General features: G+C 43.4%; 1 protein-coding gene across 1 annotated transcript in view; it reads left to right on the forward strand.

The window, feature by feature from the left end:
- Nucleotides 1-25,255, forward strand: part of LOC127003709 (juvenile hormone acid O-methyltransferase-like) — a 75,880-nt gene that overhangs the window by 21,373 nt on the left and 29,252 nt on the right. Inside the window, exons 2-3 of the mRNA XM_050870644.1 lie at nucleotides 7,666-7,814; nucleotides 15,673-15,860. Of these exons, the coding sequence (XP_050726601.1) occupies nucleotides 7,679-7,814; nucleotides 15,673-15,860 (324 nt within the window). The 5' untranslated portion in view covers nucleotides 7,666-7,678. The remainder of the gene's footprint in view (nucleotides 1-7,665; nucleotides 7,815-15,672; nucleotides 15,861-25,255) is intronic.

Below are 25,255 nucleotides of genomic sequence, written 5' to 3' on the forward strand. Positions count from 1 at the left end.
AACGAAAGTCCAAGCAACTGCTTCATCCTTTGTCAAAGAAAATGGCTTTGAAGGGAAAAACTGAAGTAAAAAGTGTTGATGTAGCAAAAGAAAATCTAATGCTCAGAGGATAATAGAGGTAGATAGAAAGCGAGGGTATTCCATTGATAAACTTTTAACTTATGAACTAACAAGTACATCCTCCTTCATGAGATAGAAAAAGATTTGGGAGATACATCATGCACAGTATTTGATATCATGCTCCATACCCGTGCACTATTGCTGCTGCTGCTTCTGCAAGTTCTATGAAAACATTTGGAGAGTTAGCTGAAACGATATTGAAAATAATTATGTCATTGTCAAAGGGAACAGAAAGAGCTGATGTACTCTTTGATCGATATCAGAAGAACAGTATAAAAGCTAGAGAAAGACTCAGGCGCACCAAGAAAGATCCTATTCATATGACAATATCAAGCAGTTCTTGCCCAAAGACATGGATGCTATAATTTTGGTCCTCAATCCATAATAAAAATAAACTCCAGAAATGCTTTACAACCTATCCCCTGCAACATCAGGAAAGATTGTCAAAAGTAACTGTGTTCTTAGTGGTATGTATGATTGGGGAAAAAGCGCTTAAAGTACAAAATGGACATGTAACCAAGGTACCTGAGTTGAGCTCTACAGTGCATACCTCCACCTATCTAGTTCTTTTTCAGTTCCTTCCTTGCTTTCACTACATATCACAAAGTCATCCACTAGTATCATGGTCCACGGAGACTGCTGCCTGACTTCCTTCGTCAGTCTGTCCATTTATGGGTAGGCGGTGGCCGAACTGGTAGCGTACTGGGCCCACATTCACCGCGCGATGGACGACGCGGGTTCGAATCCCCACGCTACCACTCGGATTTTTCAGTCACCGCCGAGTGGCTTAAAACTACCCACATGCTGTCCTGAAGGCCCCCCGGAACTCGTTCTTGATTCGCTTGGACGGCTTCCTCTTGAGTCCGGGTTGATGGGTGGTCTTCAGGACAGCATGTGGGTAGTTTTGAGCCAATGCAAGATGGCGCCACTATAAACACTCGCCTGCGCCAGAACGGGCTGGGCCGACCATCAGGCCCCACCTGGAAGAAGCCTTGGGCCGACCATCAGGCCCCACCAGGAAGATGCCTACCGGCGCAACAGGCAACGACGTAAAAAAAAAAAAAAAAAAAAAAAAAATCACTACTGAGAACGAGCGGGCTGATCCTTGGTGTAGTCCAACCTCGACCTGAAACTCTCCATAACTCCTGCCATACCAACAACATCATAAACCTTTTAGAGAAACATAGCTTAATTCACGACTCGCAGCATGGGTTCACAAAAGGTAGGTCATGCCTCACCAATCTCTTGTCCTTCTACAATAAAGTATTTGAGGCGGTAGACAGAGATGAAAATTATGATGTAATCTATCTTGATTTTAGTAAAGCGTTTGACAAAGTTCCTCACCAACGACTGTTGCTTAAATTACAGGCTCACGGAGTAGAGGGTAAAGTTTTGAACTGGGTCAAGGCGTGGCTTAGCAATAGGAAGCAAAGAGTGCAAATCAATGGTAAAAGATCTGACTGGGGATGTGTTACGAGTGGGGTCCCACAAGGTTCGGTATTAGGTCCACTTTTGTTTATTATTTATATCAATGACTTAGACACAGGAATTAGTAGTGATGTTAGTAAATTTGCAGATGATACCAAGATCGGTAGAGTAATTGAGTCGGATCAGGACGCTAGTATTCTCCAAGGTGAACTCAATAGATTATATGACTGAGCGGATAAATGGCAGATGGAGTTCAATGTAGGGAAGTGCAGTATTCTGAGTGTAGGTAGGAACAACCCCTCACATAACTATTGCTTAAATGACACTCATAAGTAGGTCTGGGTGCGAGAGGGATTTAGGGGTCTTAGTGAGCTCTGATCTCCGTCCAAGGGCACAATGCACTCAAGCTAGAAATCGAGCTAATAGGGTACTGGGATTTATTTCGAGGAGCGTAAGCAACAGAAGCCCCGAAGTCTTCCTCAAACTATATTTAGCATTAGTTAGACCTCATCTTGACTATGCGGTTCAGTTCTGGTCACCCTACTATAGAATGGATATCAAAATGTTAGAATCGGTGCAGAGGAGGATGACTAAGATGATTCAGGGGTTGAGAAACTTGCCATAAGAGGAAAGACTCAAACAGTTAAACTTGCATTCTCTAGAAAGGCGAAGGGTGCGTGGAGACATGATCGAGGTTTATAAATGGATGAAGGGCTTTAATAAGGGAGACATTCATAAGGTTTTGTTGGTAAGAGAACCGGGTAGGACACGAAGTAACGGGTTTAAACTGGATAAATTCAGATTTAACAGGGACATAGGCAAAAATTGGTTTACTAACAGGGTGGTGGATGAGTGGAATAGGCTTAGCAGTCATGTGGTGAGTGCCAATACAATTGTCACATTCAAAAATAGACTAGATAAATTCAGGACAGCGATGTTAGGTGGGGTTAGATACACGGGAGCTTAGGGTCAAAGGAGCTGCCTCGTACAGGCCTACCGGCCTCTTGCAGACTCCTGCGTTCTTATGTTCTTATGTTTATGTTATTTTGGGACACATGGTGTGCTTCCTCTGATAGAGGAATTTATATGTAGGAAGGATACCAGATATATCAGCTGACAACTTCTCCAATAGCCCTGCTACCTGATGACTACAATTTATATGCAATCAGCTATAGTGAGGAGGAAATTGCTTGTGGCCAGGTACCTCACTGTGACAAGCATCTTAAGACTCAGAAGAATTCCACATCCTGTTGGAAAGACATGCAAAATGTATTAGCACAAAAAAATAATAATAAATGCTGTCATGTTGAAATTAGGATAAAAATAAATTAAAGTTAGGTGTTCAGAAAACATGTGAACTGAAAAAGAGACAAGCTGGAAAATTTAAACAAAAGTACAATATAACAGTGCCTGAGGGACAGAGTGATGAATGGAAGAACATAAATGCTATTGCAGCTATAGCATATGCCCCCAACTTTAACTTTTTTGAACTGAAAGATAGGAAGGGGGCCTAGCCGAACCTAACCTGCACAATCTTACATAACCTTCCGGTAGATTTTGGCCTGACCTGAATGATGTATTCCAGAGACACTGACTTCATTTCTTGGTAATCTATGATGCTTTATCATATGGATATAATTGTCGCACCAAAAAGCAACGATGAGAACAGTAGGGCGAAATAGATGCAGAATTACAACACAGCCATATCAAGAAAATATATAAAAAAAATCTCCATAACTGACATTTTCATAAATTCCTCAGAATTAATACTGTAGTCAGTGTCTTAAATAAGTGAGAAACATCATCTTATTGCTTTGGAAACCTTGTGCTGTGAAGTACAGGGTAAATGACACTATCTTAGAGCCGCAGCTCAACTTAAGAGTAGTAACCTATCACCACTAAGGATAATAACCTATTGCTGCTAAATAAACTATGGCGACTTAGTGGATTGAGAATATTTATGAATCAACGGAACGTGGCTAACTTAACAAATAGTGACTGCAACTGTAAACTGTGAGGCTCTATCATATGGAGACAGTTGTCTCACAGGAAAACAACTATGAGAAGATGAGTGAAAAAATTGCGGAATCAAAATGCAGCCATTTCAAATAATTATCAAATATTTCCATGGCTGAAATTCTCATTAATTACTTATAAATGAAGTCATAATCTTAAATAACTGAAAACATCATCTTGATTCAATGGCAGTTTGCACTATGATATAGCTGTTATGACACATGACTAACCTGAAGAATCCTACCGTAACATTAGGGATGGTAACCCATTTCCACAAAGCATAACAACCCATTGCTGCTAAAACAGTAAGCTGTCACCTCTTAATGGATCTCAGAAAGCTGATAGCAGATTATAATTTAGCAAAAAACTAGGTAAATTTTAGGAATAGCGACTCCTAGCGGGTGCGCGTTTAGGGCACGGTGTGGTAGTAATTACAACATTTATAGCACATACGACGGGGTTTTGACAAGCGGACAGGCGTGTTTGTCACTAGGGGTGTATTTTTCCACAATGGCCTCACGATTTCTTCTAAGTCGATGGGCGATGAGACTGCGAGCTCCGGGGTGAAGAAAGGAAAGAGCCCGCGCGGAAAAATACACCCCTTGTGGCATAAACACGCCTGTCCGCTTGTCAAAACCCCGTCGTACGTGCTAGAAATGTTGTAATTACCACCACACCGTGCCCTAAACGCGCACCCGCTAGGAGCCGCTATTCCTAAGATTTACCAAAAACTATTTTGGTGACCACCGGTGACTTAGGTGAAAATCTATAGTAATCTCTCTCTCTCTCTCTGTGTGTGTGTGTGTGTTATTAGAGTTCCATTATACCTCGAATGCTTTTTGAGGTGTCCGTCTTATCCGCAACATATCACAATAGTTTTCACATGATTGAGTGATTAGTTTAAGCAACTAGAGTCAACATGTTTACTGGCCACGAAAACAACTACTTCCAAAAAATGAATGGCAAGAGATAACACTGAAATTACTTCCCGAAAAAATCCATTGGGATAAATGAGATGACCGACTGTTGTGGTGTCATGTGGTGAGGAGTAGTGAGTGACGTATCGGACATCCGCCTCCGCGGAGCCTCCGCACTGAAAATAATATCCGCATTACGATCCGCATTCACCTTTTCAGACAACAAAAGCTCAGCATCATTATCCGCCTCCGCGTTTTATATTTAATTAATGAAAATGAATTGAGACACAGATATAATTTCAAATTATAATACTTAGTTACCCCTGCAAAATTACGTTTTCACCGTTTAGTTTCTCTTAAGTCCGATAGATGGTGCAACAAGCGGCATCCAGGCTTAACATTTGTCAAGATGGGCTCTGCTTCTGTCACAATGTAACCGGTCTGTGTAAGGCAATCGGAATTGCCTGTTACCCAAATGAGTGGCGCCTCATCATTGATAGCTCATCCAGAAACCTGAAAGTTGTACTGCTCTTTAACGGGAATGTGTATCCGTTTCTACCCCTGAGTCATTAACTGTACCTCAAAGAGGAATACAACAGTGTCGAGACCTTTCTAGAAACCTTGAAGTATGATAAGTATGGCTGGGAGGTTATCGGAGACTTCAAAATGGAAGCATTAATGATGGGTCTCCAAGGAGGCTTTACAAAGTTTCCCCGTTATATTTCCTTTGTAAAAGTAGGGGAACCGCAGTTCACTATCATAGTCCACAACGGACTGAGTTCTCTGTTGGAAGGCACAATGTCAAATGTGAGCCACTAGTGGATCCCCAGAAAGCATTACTTCCACCATTGCCCCCTAAATTGAGTCTTATTAAACAAAATGTCACAGCTATTCATCTGGAATCTGCAGCTTTCAAATACCTTAGAGACTTCTTTCCAAAGGCTGGTGTCTTCGTTCGACCACAAATAAAGAAGATCCTGAAGTGAACAAAATTCTCCAAGAAGCTCAGTAGGAAGGAAAGAAAAGTTGAGACAGCTTCATTGGTGTGGTTAAGGGCTTCTTGGGCAACCACAAGGCCGTAAACTGAGTGGATCTGGTTGAGTCTTTCGTGGAGAACCACGGCAAAATAGGCTGCAGGATGTCCCTGAAAGTACATAACCTTCATACTCTTCTTGATAAATTCAAGGGGAATATGGGAGCATACTCAGAGGAGCAGGGCGAGTGCTCCCACCAAGCTATACTGGACTTTGAACGCAGCTACCAAGGAACGTATAACGAAAACATGGTGGGGCTGATTCTTTAAAGTAATTTACATTACTGTCGCAAATCTTAAAAATCTACTCACTTTTAAGCCTCTTTGTTTAGTATTAATACATGTAAAATTTTGAATCAAAACTGGTCTGTTTTTAAGTAGAAAATAGGTTAATTGCTAAATTTTAATATCCAGATTACAAAGCTAAAGTTTGAGATGAATAATGGCCATTCTTACATAATATATGCAATTAAGAAAACGCACAATCCATCCAGGAACAAAATTTATATTACAAAGTGATATAGGGCTCTGTCACATAGGACTAGAGGTATCCTGAGGAGAGACAGAAAAAGGTATGTCAGAGGTCAGCAGAGGATGTTCAGGGTCATCTCAGTGCAAATCACCTCCGACTGCTTATCGAGCCCTGTAGAGGCTCCGCTCCGAGCTTACCTCCCAGGTGAGCGCTATCCGAACAGCATGTCAGACAGACATGGATGAACAGAAGGCATGGACTGAGTACTTTGAACACCTGCACATGGAATACCTCCGAGCGGGCAGCTTCCAGCTGCTGAACTGAAAATAGCGGATAATAATCCACCCATTGATAAAAGCACACATCATGACAATGTCAGAGAGGCTGTGGCAAGGTTGAAGGGTGAAAAGGCACATGGTATCTGAAATATCAGTGCGGTCTTGACTGCCGAACGGCAATCTGGTACCATTCCTCCTGACTGGAAGAGAGGGTAGGTCGTCCCTATCTGGAAAGGGAAAGGGGACTGCAAGGACTGCAACAACTACCGTATTATTACAGAGAATCGTGTGTGTGTGTGTGTGTGTGTGTGTGTGTGTGTGTGTGTGTGTGTGTGTGTGTGTGTGTGTACGAATCTATTGTGTGGAGAAACTGGGGGAACTTCTAATTATATGACTATTATAAACGAAGTAGGGAGAAAGATAGTTCTCATAATTAACTTATCTCCTCTACTTTAATGAACCACTACAATGTGGCTTCGCTTGTTATCTTTTCCTATTTTATAGTACAGGTATTAATATATAATTGCTAATCGTATGCTTCCATTCACCCCTCCCCCCCTCTACGGACAACCTCGGAAGAGACAACATGCAGCATCACTCCTCCACTTTCACTACGTGGACTCGGGAAAAGCCCTCTTTGGTTTTTAATTTCTTCTTTCCACAAAGTACACCTTCAAAAGCAGTTTAAAGGCACCTTTGTCTTCTTTGATTGGAGGTGTGTTGCAGATACTACAGTTTTCTTGATTTACCCTTGGTTAGTCTTATTACTGTATAGTACACACACACACACACACACACACACACACACACACTGCTCTGTAGTTCAGGGGTTAAAACCTCTGTTCTGCCAGGCTTCGCGGCCTGACAGGCGAAAGTTCGAGCCCCGCTCAGGTCGGGATTTTTCCTCTGACAAGGTATGGTTACTGTCCTCCCCTGAGCAAGGGAGATGGGGGGTGTGGTGTGTGGAGGTCCTGGCAGTACCCAGAGATCGACTACTATGAGCTTGCTCTTGTCGGGAGGGTACCTGCTGGTGATTTCGAGTCCAACTCGTGATCACGCCGTGGGGAACTACACACACACACACACACACACACACACACACACACACACACAAATATCGCGCTCATCTGGCAGTCGGCAGGGTGAGGTTGGCGCCTTGGTCAGCTCGAAAGGTTTTTCTTTGATCGAGATAGTTTCTGTCCCCCTTGAACAATGAAGACAGGATGTATAATATGTGAGGTCCCAGCCGTAGCAACTGATCGGCCCAATGAGCTCCGGAAAAACTTCTTGAAGGGTACTGAATGGCAATCACGAGTTCAACTCACTGATCAGAACATGGGTGAATAACCCACGTACACACACACACGCATGCGCACTTAACATACAACTTTTTACCAACAGGAAGCTAAACAAAATGGAGGACGCCCAACTGTACGTGTCTGCCAACGCCATGCAGCGACGAGATGCACTGCTGGTCCTGAGCGAGTACCTGCCGCAGATGTCCTGGCGGGAGGAGGGCGAAGCTGTCCTGGACGTGGGCTGTGGCTCAGGTGTGTGATGGTGTAGGAAAAACCGACACTATCATTCTGGACACGGGCCGTGACTAGGTGTGTGTCGTGGGAGGCAAGAAGGAAATTGTTCTGGTTATTGGCTGCGGTTAGACATGGTCTGCGAATCAAGTGTGTGGTAGGGAAGTGGAACCTCTTTTTTTCTTGTCTATGGCGCCGGCAGACTTTCTTGGTGGGGCCTGATGGTCGGCTCCAGCCTGGTATTGCCCAGGCAAATGTTTATAGCGGCCCCATCGGTGTGATCGTGATCCATGCTTAAGATTTTAGGAAGACTATGCCCGGGGATCAAACAAGGAAAAATATTTCTCCTTTATATTCATTTAAAAAATGAAACTATTACACACAGCACATCTCGTCAGTGGCAGACAACAAAGGAAGCATCAAAACATAACATAAACATTCATATTAATTCATATTCACTTTCATATTCATAAACAAATCATATTCAGTGAAACGCAGTTGCATATAACTAAAGTTACACACATCTAAAACAAGACTCACGCAGGCACACACCACTCAGATAAGGATTCTCAATCAAGTTCACACCTTGTATTCGAGTATCAGTTCCTAATACAAACCGAAATAATAATTTCCACCGTACGTCTTTTTTTATAATTTTTTTAAAAGAGCCGGCCCAAGGGCAACAAAAAGAGGGTAGAAAAAAGTCCGCTACTTGCCACTCCCACAACAGAAGATAGTATAGAGTGGCCGAAAGAGAGAGGTCGATTTCGGGTGAAGAGGTGTCTTGATACACTCTTCTTGAAAGAGGTCAAGCTATAGGCAGGAGTAAATACAGACGATGGAAGGCTGTTCCAGAGTTTACCAGTGTAAGGGATGAAAGAGTGAAGATGCTGGTTAACTCTTGCATAAGGGGTTTGGACAGTATAGGGATGAGCTAGAGTGGACAGTCGAGTGCAGCGGGGCCGCGGGAGGGGGGGAGGCATGCAGTTAGCAAGTTCAGAAGAGCAGTCAGCGTGAAAATATCAATAGAAAATAGAAAGAGAGGCAACATGGCGGCGGAATTTAAGAGGTAGAAGACTATCAGTAAGAGGAGGAGAGCTGATGAGACGAAGAGCCTTAGACTCCACTCTGTCCAGAAGGGCTGTGTGAGTGGAGCTCCCCCCCCCCCACACGTGAGATAGATACTCCACACGAAGGCGGACAAAACCCCTGTAAATGGAAAACATCTGTACGGGGGAGAAGAACTGGCGGAGACGACAGAGAACGCCCAACCTCGAGGAAACTGATTTAGTGAGAGAGGAGATGTGAAGTTTCCAGTTGAGATTTTGAGGTACAGTAAACTCCTGGACGATACAATAACAACAGGCTTGCTCTAAAATTCATGAATTTATTCTCACGGTTATCTGGAATGGGTTAGGGGATCACCAGGACTGCAACAACTACCATGATATTACGCTGCTCAGTATGCCAGGCTAGGAGCTTGCCCAAGTAATGCTCATCCGGATACGAAACCAGCTGCTAAATCTTAAGAGACCTGAACAGTCCTGATTCACGCCTGGTCAGTTGACAACTGACCATATCCTGGCGCTTTGCGTACTGGTGGAGTGGCGACGCGAGTTTCGACAGGGGATGCTTGAAGGGTATGTCTATCTCAAGAAGGCGTTTGATTCAGTGTTTCGTGCGGCACTCTGGGATCTCCTGCGACTCCGTGGGATTTTTGCAAGGACCGTTAGTCTATTGACTGCCCTGTATCTTGGGACTGAGAGTGCTGTGAAGTGTATGTCAAGGGGGGGAACGTACGCAGTCCAGCTTCTTTCCCATGAACGCGGGAATGAGGCAGGGCAGTGTCCTTGGCCTATCACTTTTCAAACCTTGTATGGACTGGGTACTAAGCATTTTCTGGAGGATCTGTTGGCAATACCAGGATCACTGGCCTTGTTTTTGCCAATGATGCAATAATCCTTGCGGTGTCGCTGGAGGTTCTGGTGATGGATTTCGAGGAGGCGAAGCCCATAGGACTCCAGGTCTCTTAGGCCAATACCAAGGTACAGGTGTTTGGAGAATTGCTAGATGTAACAATAGTGTCTTTTCATGCCTGTGGTAAAGGCACTCATATCTTGGGAAATTTCATATACTTTGGTAGCGTAGTTCAGGGTAACGGCAGGTCTCGTCAAGAAGTCTTACGGCGAATTGGTTGACCTATGATAATATGGACTTGTGTTTTAGTATTACGTCCATTGTTATCAATTTATTGTCGTTAGTACTGTATTATTATTATTTTCTTATCATGTTCGCTAGCATCTTAAGTGACGCCATCATCACCGCTGGCCCGCCTCAGTTCGCCCGGGTAGTTAGAGAGACCGCAGCTCCCGTCCTACGGCATGCCAGCCTTCCCTGCCGCATTAAAACCACCAAAAAATATGTTGGCAAGGCAGTGCTCATTCATCTTCCCAAAGGGCCTGTGATTCAAGTTATAGATATACCAGGCCCGCTGTCTCGGCCCATCTACACGCTGCCATAAAGCGTCCAACTGCTCAGGAAGAGTGAAAACGGACGTTAAACGAAATGTGCCGAATGACATACATTTCATATAATTATCCTAGGACAGACTTCTCTGAATCTGCTGCCAACGGAGTTGTGCTCCCCCATCATTGTGCTGTAGCCATCAGATCCAAAAACAATAATTTTAGCAACAGGTACATTAAAGTTAGTGTCTCCAAAACTGCAGAGAATACTCTTCTTCACGTTGCACCCCTTTTGGATTCAGCTGTGAATATTGGCACCAGACTCTAAAATTAGCTTGCAACTTACTTGCATCTGCAAACCGTACCATTATAAACAAGTTTTGCGAGGTTGAGATGTCTGTTGACTCATACGCCAAGATTCTAAACTTTGCATTCCTTAATTTATCTGCCAATTTTTTCTTGATAACATTTCGCCATGACTTTCGTACAAACACTGTTGCATTTCATTCTTTTCATGCGTAATTCCTTTGCTATGGCTGAATCAGTAAAGCAGTCCTTCACTATATCACACAAATGATCTGCAGATATAAAAGATACATTATGTTCTACCGTGAAAGCTGTTAGCTCAAGTCTGCTGTCTTTACTGCATCACTTTTGCTTTTCTTCAGTTCACCACTTTCAAATAGCTCAGATTTTTCTCTTATGCTGAAAGTGCTGACAATTTCTTGTGCTTCATGCTCGTATCATGCAACTTCATGAGATTCTTTGAGCAGAATTTTCTACTCAACACACACGACACAAGGCCTTAAAGGAACTTTTCTTTGATGGCTGTAATCAAGGATACTATTTTTCCCACACATCTATATTTTTGCTTTCATATCTTCTTTTTCCTTCGAAAAATCACTACTGCAGGTCTTTTCTCCAATGTCTTTTGTTTTATTTTCTGAACTTTCAGACATGTTTGCCAACGATCTCTGACATTATAAAAATACGAAAACGATTAGGCTCCTACCGCCGCGAGGGAGAAACAGGACGTGACCTTGACGGCGGCGGCCCACGGCACGTATTGGCCCAGTAACCCAGAGCATTAGTGCTGAACCGGGAAAAAAAATGTAGAAAGCTGATTTTTCAGGAAAGATGCCTTGAGGTCTATCTAGTAACATGGTACAAAGTCCCCTAAAATCCAGGCTGTGGAAAATTCACAATCCAAGATGACCGTTGATGAGTCGACCGGACACCAGAAAAACACTAAAAATGTAATAACTTTGTTACTATTCATCAGAGAGAGATGATTTTGGGGTCTTACCCCATGTTTTTGTGGGCAAGGAGTGTAAATATACGGTTAGAAATTCAATCCAAGCTTTACTTTCAAAATAATCATGTGCTGTCTCAAGAAATTATTCTGCCAAATTGCAGAACTACCATTAGTTATCTGGTTCACAAAAATGGCACAAGATTAAATTAACCAAATCCAATTTCAGTAGGATGCTAACCGCTACAAACTGTGAACCATACAATACATGGAAGAGCATATCCATACAGCATATATAACAAGAAGCAAATAATACAACAAAGAAACCATTGGTCCAGTCTGCCAGGTACCAAATCTGAGTACATTTATGTCATAATATTTACAACACAATTCTAGTTTCAACCCTCATCTGAATCTATGGATTGGCTGTTGTTATATGTCCTCCCAATGCACGAGGAACACATTTCAGTGCAAAATAGCCCAGCTTTGTAACAACTGCATTTTTTTCCACATCCTACTTTGCAGCCACATGAGATCATTCGCAACACCCGATCAGGTGCCACAGGTTGGTCTGTTGCAACTGGAAGCAACCTGCCATCTTGTACTTTCCATCCCCATTCAGTAGGTGCCAGCTCATTTCCAGACCACTGCTGCACTGCTAAGTAGGCCCGATATGAATGATATTTGGCGGCAGCTGATGTTGGTGGAAGGCTCTCTAAGTTGACTCCACTTGAGTACACAGATTTTCTACCAAACTGCCTCATGTACAGTACATACCGAAGCATATCCAGAGAGGTGGATTGAACTGCCCCTTACAGTTTTAACAAAAATTGTTCTCCATCTCTTGCCACCTCTTCATGACTTGATGAAGGCTGATGAAACACATCCAGCATTCCCCATTCGTTCCTGCCTTCAATAATGGACACTGCCTTCCTCTTACCTACATTGTATAAGGCTGAAACAGTATCACAGCCTGTTATAGCATGTAGGAACATGAGATTGGTTTTAAGGTTGGGACTGATGGCCTGTTGAATAGCATTTATGCTGTAAACTGATGGTGGATCACGTTCAAACATCATGAAAATGTTCATATCTCTAGTTGCCTGGGCAGTGAGCATCACCAGCAAATCAGTATCCTTCCCAACAACTACAACTGGTCGTTCATGGTCACCAGCTGCTGCAGTCAGTGATGTGGCTACAACGAGATGATCTGCATCTGCAGTGCTCTGCTTACAGTTCACACCATTAGACTTTAATTTTGTCATGAGTATACCAATCAACCGCTGCTTGCTCTTACTGTTTGCCATGAATGACGTTTGGGAGGTGGTAGGTACCATGTCCACCTCAAATATAATATCTGCAGATGCATTCTGGACTGCCCAGCTGTGTTGTTCTAGTGCTTTTGTTGATATGGTGCAGTCGTATCCATCAAATATGATTGTTGAACCCATACCATAATGTTAAGAACATGTGTCACATAGGTGTCACACACCTTTCCATATGTAGCGTCACATGGCCAAGTTACACTGTGTAAGAGGTGGCCACCATCAATAATGAATTGTGAGTTCTCGGGGATCTGTAACTGGTCATTCACCTTTGACTTCAGCATAATGGCAAGGACACTTTTGGTGTTTTTGCGCATCATCCCATGATGAAAAAGGGAGGGAGGGTGGGTCTCAAATTCATAACAAAGGAAGTCCGGCATTTCATTATGATGCTTCATAATACATGTCACACGCATGAAAAGAACGGCTGCGTTGACTTCCACACTCTGTCCTCTTATAGGAACTTGAGACCTAGCGCTGCTGATTGACAAAACCCTGTTTTTTCGCTTTATTTTCTGATCAGCATAGTTGTGTCCTGTCATTGCTTCTGCTCCAGCTTTCCCCACTGTGTATGATTCATCAGCATTTGCTGCAGTATTAGCAACTTCACCAGTGGAAATACAGGCAAGAGATTCATACCCTTGATATGAGAATGGGGAATGTGTAGAAAGCCAATTAATGAAAGTGTCACAATCCTGACTGTCACGTGCTGTTCTGGATGGACGTAAATCAGTATGCTGGTCTGATGTGCTGCTATGAACACCACAGAAGTTTTCCAGTGCATTGCAGAGAGGAACACATTTTGGAGTTACAAAGACCCATTTGGTCACAGTGCTATCAGTTATTCCCCTACCACGAGTCAGTCCACCAGATGTCTTGAATAATCTCATGAGTTCTTGCTCAATTATTGGTCTGTAAAATTCCCACTTCAAAATGTATCACTTCTCCGTATTGTAAAGTAACCATGCTTGGAGAAATTTAGAAATTCAGTTTCACCCATGATTTCAGGTAGCTTCTTCATTGAGTCAAGATACAGACGTGATGATTTAGCATAAGCAGTATGGCCTGCTGCATGGAATATCGGGATCATTTCACTCACAGCATGAAGATGCAAATGCCAGTCTCCTGTGCGCTCTGCTCTGATAAAGAGCATAATTACTTGCACCTGCTTTAAATACTGGATCCATAACTTGCCTGTACGACTTTGTCTAGCAACATCTGCCATGAGATCATGTAAAATATGAGTCAGCTGCTGAACTACCTCTTCATTCATAATGCTACTCATGTCACACTCCCTGGCAAGGAGCATTCTTTGAACAGAGCAAAACTGACTGATATCCATTCCACTCAGACAACCTGGTGTCTGTAATAAGTAGTAATTGATGGCAAGCAGAAAATCCGTATTCTAGACAACACCTAATCAAACTACCATTCGTCTAGACAAGACAGGGGCACCAGCAAGAGTCAGACAAGCAAAGCAGAAAGCTGATTTTTTTCAGGAAAGATGCCTTGAGGTCTATCTGATTTGAAAGTAAAGCTTGGATTGAATTTCTAACGGTATATTTACACTCCTTGCCCACAAATACATGGGGTTAGACCCCTAAATAATCTTTTTTTGATGAATAGTAACAAAGTTATTACATTTTTTGTGTTTTTCTGGTGTCATCAACGGTCATCTTGGATTGTGAATTTTCCACACCCTGGATTTTAGGGAACTTTGTACAATGTTACTAGACAGACCACAGGGCATCTTTCCTGAAAAAATCAGCTTTCTACATTTTTTTTCCCGATTCACCGTATTTTCAACTAATTCTCCTGAGCTACAGCTTGTTGCACAAAGATGTTCGCTAACGGCCCGCGGTAGCAGGGGAATGATACGGGTATCAGACCTACCCGCTTCGTGGGATAGTTATTCACGCCACATCACAGTCTAGTATGTAATATATATATATATATATATATATATATATATATATATATATATATATATATATATATATATATATATATATATATATGGCGATCTAGATGGCGCCACTATAAACACATGCTTCCGCCATGATGGGCTGGGGCCGAACACCATCCAGGCCCCTCAAGCAAGCCTACCGGCGCTAGAGGCGTAGACGTAAATATATATATATATATATATATATATATATATATATATATATATATATATATATATATATATATATATATATATATATATATATATGACTAATATTTTATGATACAATTCTTTAATTCAAATAATTTATAGAATATTTTAAGAGATTTTTTTCAAAGTAGTATTATCATAATAGCATATCAATTATCGCATAAAATCAACTAAATTATCGAATATCGTATGGACGTTGTCGTTTATCGTAGAAACCGCCAGTTTATCGTATTTATTTGATAATTATTGTATATCTGGTAACGCAAATCAGCGCATGCGCACAAAGACGTTCCATTTCATCCCTATTTATCCTGCTACACCGCCAACATAAGTGAGTATTCCGTCTGGCAGCTTGGGTCTCCCATACTGCCCTATGACTGCCAAGCACACTTATGTCCAGCTCCTTCAGCTGGTCTTGCTACGCCGGTCTGTAAACGAGAATCGGCGTGTGTGTGTGTGTGTGTGTGTGTGTGTGTGTGTGTGTGTGTGTGTGTGTGTGTGTGTGAATTCTTGCTTATTAATTCCTCATTCTCTCATATATTTCATGATATAATGGGAAGACCAACCCATATACGTTTATCATTTATTAATAAGGAAAATAAACGCAGCCGTTTTTATTTCTGAAGCACAAAACGCAATACAGCTCCGCTGTGGGATGATAAATTATTTATCTTTTCAGGAGACGTGACTCGCAACCTCTTGATGCCTTTGCTGCCACGCGTGGAGCAAGTGGTCGGCGTCGACGTTTCAAGAGACATGGTGAACTTTGCTTCTAAGACATTCGAACACAATTCTCTCTCCTTCCATCATCTGGATATTGAACGAGCCGTGCAGCCGCGACAGGCATTTCCTGATGGCTTCAGTAAGGTATATTAAATATATCTAGTCCCTTTATTAGTGGGTGGCAATATTCATGGGAATATAATTATCTTTCATCACTAATTACACGCTGATTATCTTCTGAACCTGTAAACTGCATGCTTCTCTCCTACCGCAGCATCGTTGAATAAACCTTTCACCTTTCAGTCAGTCAGTCATTGGAGGCATACGCCGGGGAGGTGCGTCGCCTCGCCCATTTTACGACTCTAAGCCCAGGCAAGTTTCGATGCAGGCCACCTTCTCATCCTAAGTACCTCCTCGCAGGATCCATCGACTTGTTTAACTCGCGAACTCTGTGGGCGTCCCCCTGGCCTCTCCCACACATGATTGTCTCTTTACAGAAACAACCCGATGAACAGTATCAGCTTCTGGGTAGCATGATATCCATTCAGTTGGCACTGACGGACGAGGCGAATAATATATGTCTAATCAATCTCACGGAGTGGTCGCCGGTTTGACAAAAAGTCGTTCCAGCGGTATCCCATGATTCTACGTAGTCAGTTACTACCGAAGGCATCAATCCGCCTTTCTAAGTCACTCTTAATGTCCATATCTCACTGCCAAACAGTACGACAGTGTGCGTAGGCGACTCAAAAATCCGGACATTTGCCCTCCTACACAGGTATCGACAACGTTATATCACGTGCTGAGCGAGTTCATAACATCGTGGGCCAAGCCAATCCGCCTTAAGACTTCCTGGCAAGACTCTCTGTTGTTCTGAACTATGCTACCAAGGTATGTGAAATTTTACATGATCTTAGTGTCCTCGCTACACGCATGAACAGATTGTAATGTTTCATCTAGCATGCCTCAAAACACATAAGAACATAAGAACGTAGGAGTCTGCAAGAGGCCGGTAGGCCTGTACCAGGCAGCCCCTTTAAACCTAAGCTCCCGTGTATCTAACCCCACCTAATATCGCTGTCCATAAATTTATCTAATCTATTTTTGAATGTGACAATTGTATTGGCACTCACCACATGACTGCTAAGCCTATTCCACTCATCCACCACCCTGTTAGTTAACCAATTTTTGCCTATGTCCCTGTTGAATCTGAATTTATCCAGTTTAAACCCATTACTTCGTGTCCTACCCGGTTCTCTTACCAACAAAACCTTATGAATATCCCCCTTATTAAAGCCCTTCATCCATTTATAAACCTCGATCATGTCTCCACGTACCCTTCGCCTTTCTAGAGGATGCAAGTTTAACTGTTTGAGTCTTTCCTCGTATGGCAAGTTTCTCAACCCGTGAATCATCTTAGTCATCCTCCTCTGCACCGATTCTAACATTTTGATATCCATTCTATAGTAAGGTGACCAGAACTGAACCGTATAGTCAAGATGAGGTCTAACTAATGCTAAATATAGTTTGAGGAAGACTTCGGCGCTTCTGTTGCTTACGCTCCTTGAAATAAATCCCAGTACCCTATTTGCTCGATTTCTAGCTTGAATGCATTGTGCCCTTGGACGGAGATCAGAGCTCACCAAGACCCCTAAATCTCTCTCGCACCCAGACCTGGTTATGAGAGTGTCATTTAAGCAATAGTTATGAGAGTGGTTGTTCCTACCTACACTCAGAATACTGCACTTCCCTACATTGAACTCCATCTGCCATTTATCCGCCCAGTCATACAATCTGTTTAGTTCATCCTGGAGAATACTAGCGTCCTGATCCGACTCAATTACTCTACCGATCTTGGTATCATCTGCAAACTTACTGACATCACTACTAATTCCTGTATCTAAGTCATTGATATAAATAATAAACAAAAGTGGACCTAATACCGAACCTTGTGGGACCCCACTCGTAACACATCCCCAGTCAGATCTATTACCATTGATTTGCACTCTTTGCTTCCTATTGCTAAGCCACGCCTTGACCCGGTTCAAAACTTTACCCTCTACTCCGTGAGCCTGTAATTTAAGCAACAGTCGTTGGTGAGGAACTTTGTCAAACGCTTTACTAAAATCAAGATAGATTACATCATAATTTTCATCTCTGTCTACCGCCTCAAATACTTTATTGTAGAAGGACAAGAGATTGGTGAGGCATGACCTACCTTTCGTGAACCCATGCTGCAAGTCGTGAATTAAGCTGTTTCTCTAGATGCTCCCGAATGTTCCTGGCTATTATGGACTCAGGCATCTTGCCTATAACCGATGTTAAGCTAATTGGGCGATAGTTTGAAGCATCTGACCTGTCCCCCTTTTTGAAAATCGGCGTCACATTAACTACTTTCCATAGGCTGGGCACATAACCAGTATTTACCGACATCTTAAAGATGTCGGTTAGTGGGTCACTGAGTACATCACCTAATTCCTTTAATACCCTCGGAAATATCCCGTCAGGACCTGGCGACTTATTCTTCGTAAGCTTATCTATCTCATCCTGAACTACTTGCCTGGTAATGATTATATTCCTCAATTTATCGCCATCCCCGCCCTCGTACACCTGAACCCTTTCCGGAATAGTCGTTCGATCCTCTTGTGTGAATACTGAAAGGAAGTAGTCGTTCAGCAATGTGCTCATATTTTCGTAATTTTCCACTAGCTCGCCTGTGTTTTTTTTTCAGCGGTCCAATTTTCTCCCTTGTTTTTGTTCTATACATCTGAAAGAAGCCCTTAGGATTACTTTTCGCCTCATTTGCTACTTTGATCTCATAGTTCCTTTTTGCTATCCTGTACCTATGTCTTGGCCCAGGAGACCCGAAGTTCCTAGAAAGTCATCACTAAAACCTCCAGTGGCTTCGTAAAGATTACTGCATCATCGGCAAAAAAAGGTCGGTGAGCCTGGTTGTTGTTGAAAACCGATGGGGCAAGGACAAAACCCTACCTCACTCTCACGTTCACTAGAAAGTAGGTGGACCCCCCCCCCCCCTCCCCTCCACACACACAGATTTCACAGCCCTCTCAGTTGCAGAATACAGATCAAATAGCAAACCATTGGTCCTTGTAGGAATCCCACGGAGTCGCAGGAGATCCCAGAGTGCCTCGCGATGCATTGAATCAAACGCCTTCTTGAGATCGACCTAGAGTGCAAGATAGTATCCTCTGTCAAAACTCACGTCTGCATTCCACAAGTGCGCGAAGCGCTGGGATACGGTCAGTTGTCGACTTACCAGGCAAGAATCCAGACTATTCAGGTCTCTGCAGTTTCAACAGGGTGCTACGAATCCGCATCTGCAATTGATGGGCAAGCACCTGGCCTGTCACACTACCACAGTGGTTGATGCAGTCCTGACGGTCCCCTTTCCCTTTCCAGATAGGGACGACCAACCCCCTCTTCCAGTTAAGAGAAATGGTATCAAATTGCCGTACTGCAGTCTAGACCGCGTGCAACCAGCGAATCATAGCCTCACCTCCAGCTTTGAGCAGCTTTGCACTGATGTTACAGATACCAGGTGCCTGTCCTCCTCTCAACATTGCCACGTCCTTTCAGACCTCGAAAAGAAAGGATGGGCTTTCGTCGATGAGTGAATCAGCATCCGCCACCTGCAACCTAGCAACTGGAAGCTACCAACTTGAAGGGTCCGCTGTGAATAACTGTCCAAAGTACTCAGCCCAACGAGCACCCTGCCCATCCATGTCCAACACGTGGCAGCCATCTGCTATCCGTATAACGCTCACCTGAGAGGCAGTCTCGGAGGGGAGCTTCTTCAGGGTTCGGTAAGCGGGTCGAAGGTCATTCGCATTGAAATGGCCCTCGACTTCCTCAACAAGACCCCTAGCATATAATATATCCTTGTCTCTCCTCAAGAGATTTCACAGCCTATTGCTAAGCCACGCCTTGACCCGGTTCAAAACTTTACCGCGACAGAGCCCTATAATGGTTCCGATTCCCAGCAAGCCTGACAGTGCGACTATCCTCAATATTCCCCAGCGTCTTCACTGAGGCAAATCCACTCCTAGATCTCCGGGGCTCTACAATACACTCTTTACATCTTGAAGAGTTTCACGTTTAAAGGTATCCCACAGTTCTACAGAGTCAAGGGTACTGACCACATTGAACAGAGTTGGGACCGTCACTGCACAGGCCTGATCTTTCAACCTCTCGAGATGGAACACAGTATTGTTGTATGTCGAGATTCTTCTTGAGCTGACATGAAACTTCAGTGATGCAACAACAATCCTGTCATCTGTAACAAAGAACGCAGCATTCCGGAAAACCCTGCAGTTATAAAGAATTCTCCAGCGATTGCCTATGAGGATGTGGTCAATCTCCTTAGCTATCCCCTAGGCATTGCTATATCAACTCCAGCGGTACAGCTTCAGTTTCTAGTATCAAAAGCTTGCAATCCTCAATCTCCTGGATCTTGCAAAGTTCATAAAAAGAGTTATTGATGTATATATTACCAGAACCATTGTTCCCAACATATTGCTCAAAGCCAACTCTGTCAGTACTAGTAGTTGCATTGAGGTCACCCAAGACAACAAATGTCTCCTGATTGGGACACTGCCCTAATACAGAGTCGAGTTTGGCCTAGAACACCTCCTTCTCTTCGATCTCACATATCTGGGTAGAAGCAGAGACAAGAGGCATGAAGCTCAATCTCATCAACCGAAATAACCTCAACCGCAAATGGCTACAGTTCACTGGAGATGCCTATTGCTACCCCCTAAATCTGGCACAAGCCATATATATATATATATATATATATATATATATATATATATATCTATATATATATATATATATATATATATATATATATATATATCAACAAAAGAGACAGCTCAAGGGCACAAAAATAGGAAACAATAATAACAAAAGCCCGCTACTCGCTGCTCCTAAAATGAATCCAAAGAGGTGGCCGAAAGAGAGGTCAATTTCGGGAGGAGAGGTGTCCAGATACCCTCCTCTCGAAGGAGTTCAAGTCGTAGGCAGGAGGAAATACAGATGAAGGAAGATTTTTTTTACAGCAAAGGAGACAGCACAAGGGCACACAAAAAAAGGAAACAACAATAAAAAAAAAAGCCCGCTACTCGCTGCTCTTGTAAAGAAACCGAAGAGGTGGCCGAAAGAGCAGTCAATTACGTGAGAAGAGGTGTCCTGATACCTTCCTCATGAATGAGTTCAAATCGTAGGCAGGAGGAAATACAGAACTGAGCTGCAGAGAGGTGAAACGTGTCGGGTGAAACGGGGGGTGGGTTAAATGTGGAATGACATGGATGGGTTAGGTGTTGAATTGTATGAGAGTTGTGGTGTAGTGTGTGTGGGAAGAGAAAGTTGTGTGTGTGTGTTGTTGTGTTGTTGGAGATTGTGAGAGTATTGGAATATTTATACAATTGTCACATTCAAAAATAGACTAGATAAATTCATGGACAGCGATATTAGGTGGGGTTAGATACACGGGAGCTTAGGGTCAAAGGAGCTGCCTCGTACAGGCCTACCGGCCTCTTGCAGACTCCTGCGTTCTTATGTTCTTATGAAGGAAGATCGTTCCAGAGATTACCAGCATGAGGGATGAAAAAGTGAAGATGCTGGTTGACTCGTGCGCAAGGAATTTGGACAGTAAAGGGATGAGCTTGAGTAGAAAGTCATGTGCGGTGGGGCCGCATGAAGGGGGGGGAGGCATGCAGTTAGCAAGTTAAGAAGAGCAGTCAGCGTGAAAATATCGATAGAAGATAGATTGGGAGGCAACATGGCTGTGGAATTTGAGAGGTAGAAGGCTATCAGTAAAAGGAGGAGAGCTGATGAGACGAAGAGCCTTAGACTCCACTCTGTCCAGAAGAGCTGTGTGAATGGAGCCCCCCCACACGTGAGATGCATACTCCATACGAGGGCGGACAAGGCCCCTGTATATGGATAGCAACTGTGCGGGGGAGAAGAACTGGCGGAGACGATATAGAACGCCCAACCTCGAGGAAGCTGATTTAGTAAGAGAGATGTAAAGTTTCCAGTTAAGATTTTGAGTTAAGGATAGACCGAGGATATTTAATGTTGAAGAAGGTGACAGCTGGGTGTTGTCGAAGAATAGGAGATAGGTGCTTGGAAGATTGTGTCAAGTTGTAACGGTGAAAGGCTTGGTTGCGTGGAGCTCAGACAGGGTCTTGGTGAGCGAACAGGGCGTGAGGGAAACACTCGCTGCTTTAGGTGAAATATATTCTTAAACCTAAAATACAGGGAGCGTTGGAGAGAGAGCCGAGACAATAGGTCTGTGTCAGTCGAGCTCTCAGGAAGGAGTGACGTTAGAGACTTGGAAAATAATGAAATTACAATTGGTCACGTAAGTCAAGGTGACCGCTGAGGTGACGAAGTGTTTGTTACATATACCGAGAACGAACGGACGATAAACACTGACGGATGACATTCCTATAAAGGTGGCGTGATCTCTCTGAAGTGGATATTTTCCACTATACATGCATTCCTAATCCATGGTAATATATAATGATAATAATAATACACTGATATAATTACAACTACTATAACACTGCTCGGTCACCTACCATTGATCGCGACCTCGCGACATTAAAAAAAAATCTAACTAGTAGTTGACCATACATAGTGTGATCGTGTTGAGTAGACTGCTTATGGCACAAGTACATTCAAACAATGGCTATGCAAGAATATTCGTGTAGTAATGACATAAATAATGAGAGGTAACACCAGCGTGTGTGATATAATCCATAGAAAAAAAATCTCTCAATGGATAAACAAAGACACAAGTATCTGTAGTTGACAAGTGGCATAGTTACAGAACATGAAATGCTCATCCAGCTTCCAAAAAAAAAATAATAATAATAATAAAAGGTGGGAAGCATAGTACAATGTTAAGGCACAGGAGCAGGAGAATGACACTTTTCTTGCATTTTTCTTGCGTGAGAAAAAAAAAAAACTACTTTGCCAGTGACTTCCCTGCATCCTGTCGCCTCGTTTGAATAACAAAATAATCGTGCAGGACAGAATTCCTCCTAAGAAGGTAGCACACGACGACGAGACTGACGAACATCAGAACCATTGGCACAAAAATTCCAGGGTACAAGTAGGTGAGGTGCAAATATTCAGGCAGCGTTTCCTCCAGGGTTTCTGCAAACTCTGTTTCGTTTGCAAAAGACAATGAATTAAGGGAATTAGTCACATAAAAGATGCTGGAGAAGTGAATGTTATCGAGAGACCGCAGAGGAAACACTCGATGGGAAATATTGGCAGTGAAAACCAAACGGATCCGTGATGGGTACGTTGTTATGTTAGTGGAGCGGATATAGCATGCTTCCGCTATGGCATAGTGACCAATTATCTTTTGATAAGTGGTACCCTCCGGGCAGATTACTGACACATAGAAGGACTGAGGAAAGTAGAAATAATGTAAACCATGTAAACCATGTAAACCTTTCCGCTTGCTTTATCATTACTGTGTCACCCTCTTTTATTTCCACCGGGACGGCCCTTTTGTGTTGTTTTGACATCATTTCAACCTTTGTAGCTTTTAACGTACTCCTAACCTCTGAGTGTATTTTAGAAAAAATATGCATCTGCTGTTGCGCGTACTTATCAATGTTATAGAAAGGTTGGTGTGGTTTTGTTAGGAGGTCGTACGAAGACGTTTCTCCACCCCATATAGGATGTAGTACGGAGATTTCTCCGTAGAGTCGTTTACCGACGTATTTATGGAAGCGGCTATATGCGGTAGCCAATCCTCCCAGTTATCGTGGAGATCGTTCACGATAGGTCTGAGGACCTGTAAGATTTTAGAATTAGCCCTCTCCGCCAACCCATTAGCAGCTGGGTGGTAAGCTGTGATGAAGGATTGCGTGATGTTAAACTGAGCGCATATTTCGTCCAATACCGTGTTTCTAAACTCGGTGCCATTGTCACTCAAAAAAATTCGAGGAGACGAATGGGGACACAACACGTGAGTCACGAGGGCATGTGCCACGCGTGTGGCTGTCTTGTCCTTGAGAGGCGCTAGAACTAGGAACCTAGAGAACTGGTCGACGCACACTAATAAGTAGCGCGAACCATGTTGGCTCTGGGGGAGCTGTAATAAGTCTATATTTACAACATCCCATGGCGCCTCTGGTACTGGGTATTGCAACATAGGTGCTGGCTCTTTCACGGACCCCTTGTGCTTAGCACAAACGACGCATTGTGCGACATATTTTTCCACATCAACCTGTAATGTGGGCCAGTAGTATTTCTGTCTGGTGACAGACAGTGTCTTGTTCCTTCCTGGGTGACCCGCAATGGGTGTGTCATGGACCAGCTTAAGCGTCACGGGGACGTATTTGTCTGGGATGACCAGTTGTTCTATAGATACTGGTTTGGTTGGCCATGACCTACAAAGGAGGTTGTCCTCTGACAGGAAAAATTGTGAAAAGGGAACTGGCAATTCTGGAAGGTTTGTTTCGTCTCCCGACTCTAGGGCGTAAATTACCCTCTTCCACACTGGGTGTTCTCGCTGAGCAGTGTGTAGCTCAGGTGAAGTGAAGTTGTGGATGACCTCTGAGTTGGTAATCGCACCTATTGGAATATTTCGCGATAAGGCATCTGCGACCACATTTGTTTTCCCGGTGATATATTTTATTTCCGGATTGTATGCTTGGATCGTTAAGAACCATCTTGCCAGACGACCGTGTAGGTTTTTTCCCTTAAAAAGATCAGTGATGGCCGCGTGGTCCGTGTACAGCACAATTTTGTACCCCATCACTATGTCTCCAAAATGCTTCAAAGTCCATACAATTGCAAGAGCCTCTAGGTGGGTAACAGAATAGTTCTTTTCCGGAGCGGTTAGTACTCGACTGGCAAACGCTATTACATGCTTTTTGCCGGACTTATCTGTTTGCATAAGAGCGGCTCCTAGTCCACTGGCCGAAGCGTCGGTACAAAGCTGAAAGGGGTCCTTGAAATCTGGAAAGACAAGGACCGGAGCCTGTGTAAGCGCTTTCTTTAGATCCTCAAAGCTCGTTTGTTGAGCGGGGACCCACTGAAATGGTACATCTTTCTTTAATAGATGGGTTAGGGGACTCGCGCGTGCTGCGAAGTCCTTAATGAAAGGCCTGAAGTAACCTGCGACTCCCAAGAAAGACCGTATATTGTCTGTAGACGTTGGTTGAGGGAACTCGGCAATAGCTTTTATTTTGTCGTCCACTGTGTGGATGCCGAATTCGTCCACGACATGCCCCAAGAACTTGATCCGAGGCTTTAAGAATTCACATTTGGTGAGTTTGAGCTTTAATCCTACCTCTTGAAGTCTGTGTAGGACTGCTTTTAGTGTTTCCATGTGTGCATGCACGTCTTTACTCGCTCTGATGATGTCGTCTAAATACACATAGACAGAGTTGCCCAGCAAGTCCCCAAAAATACTATTCATTGTCCTTTGGAAGGTCAAGGGAGCTCCTTTGAGCCCGAACGGCATCCTCGTCCACTCTTAGGGGCCATGA

Source organism: Eriocheir sinensis, chromosome 26, assembly GCF_024679095.1.
Source record: "Eriocheir sinensis breed Jianghai 21 chromosome 26, ASM2467909v1, whole genome shotgun sequence".
Classification (NCBI taxonomy): domain Eukaryota; kingdom Metazoa; phylum Arthropoda; class Malacostraca; order Decapoda; family Varunidae; genus Eriocheir; species Eriocheir sinensis.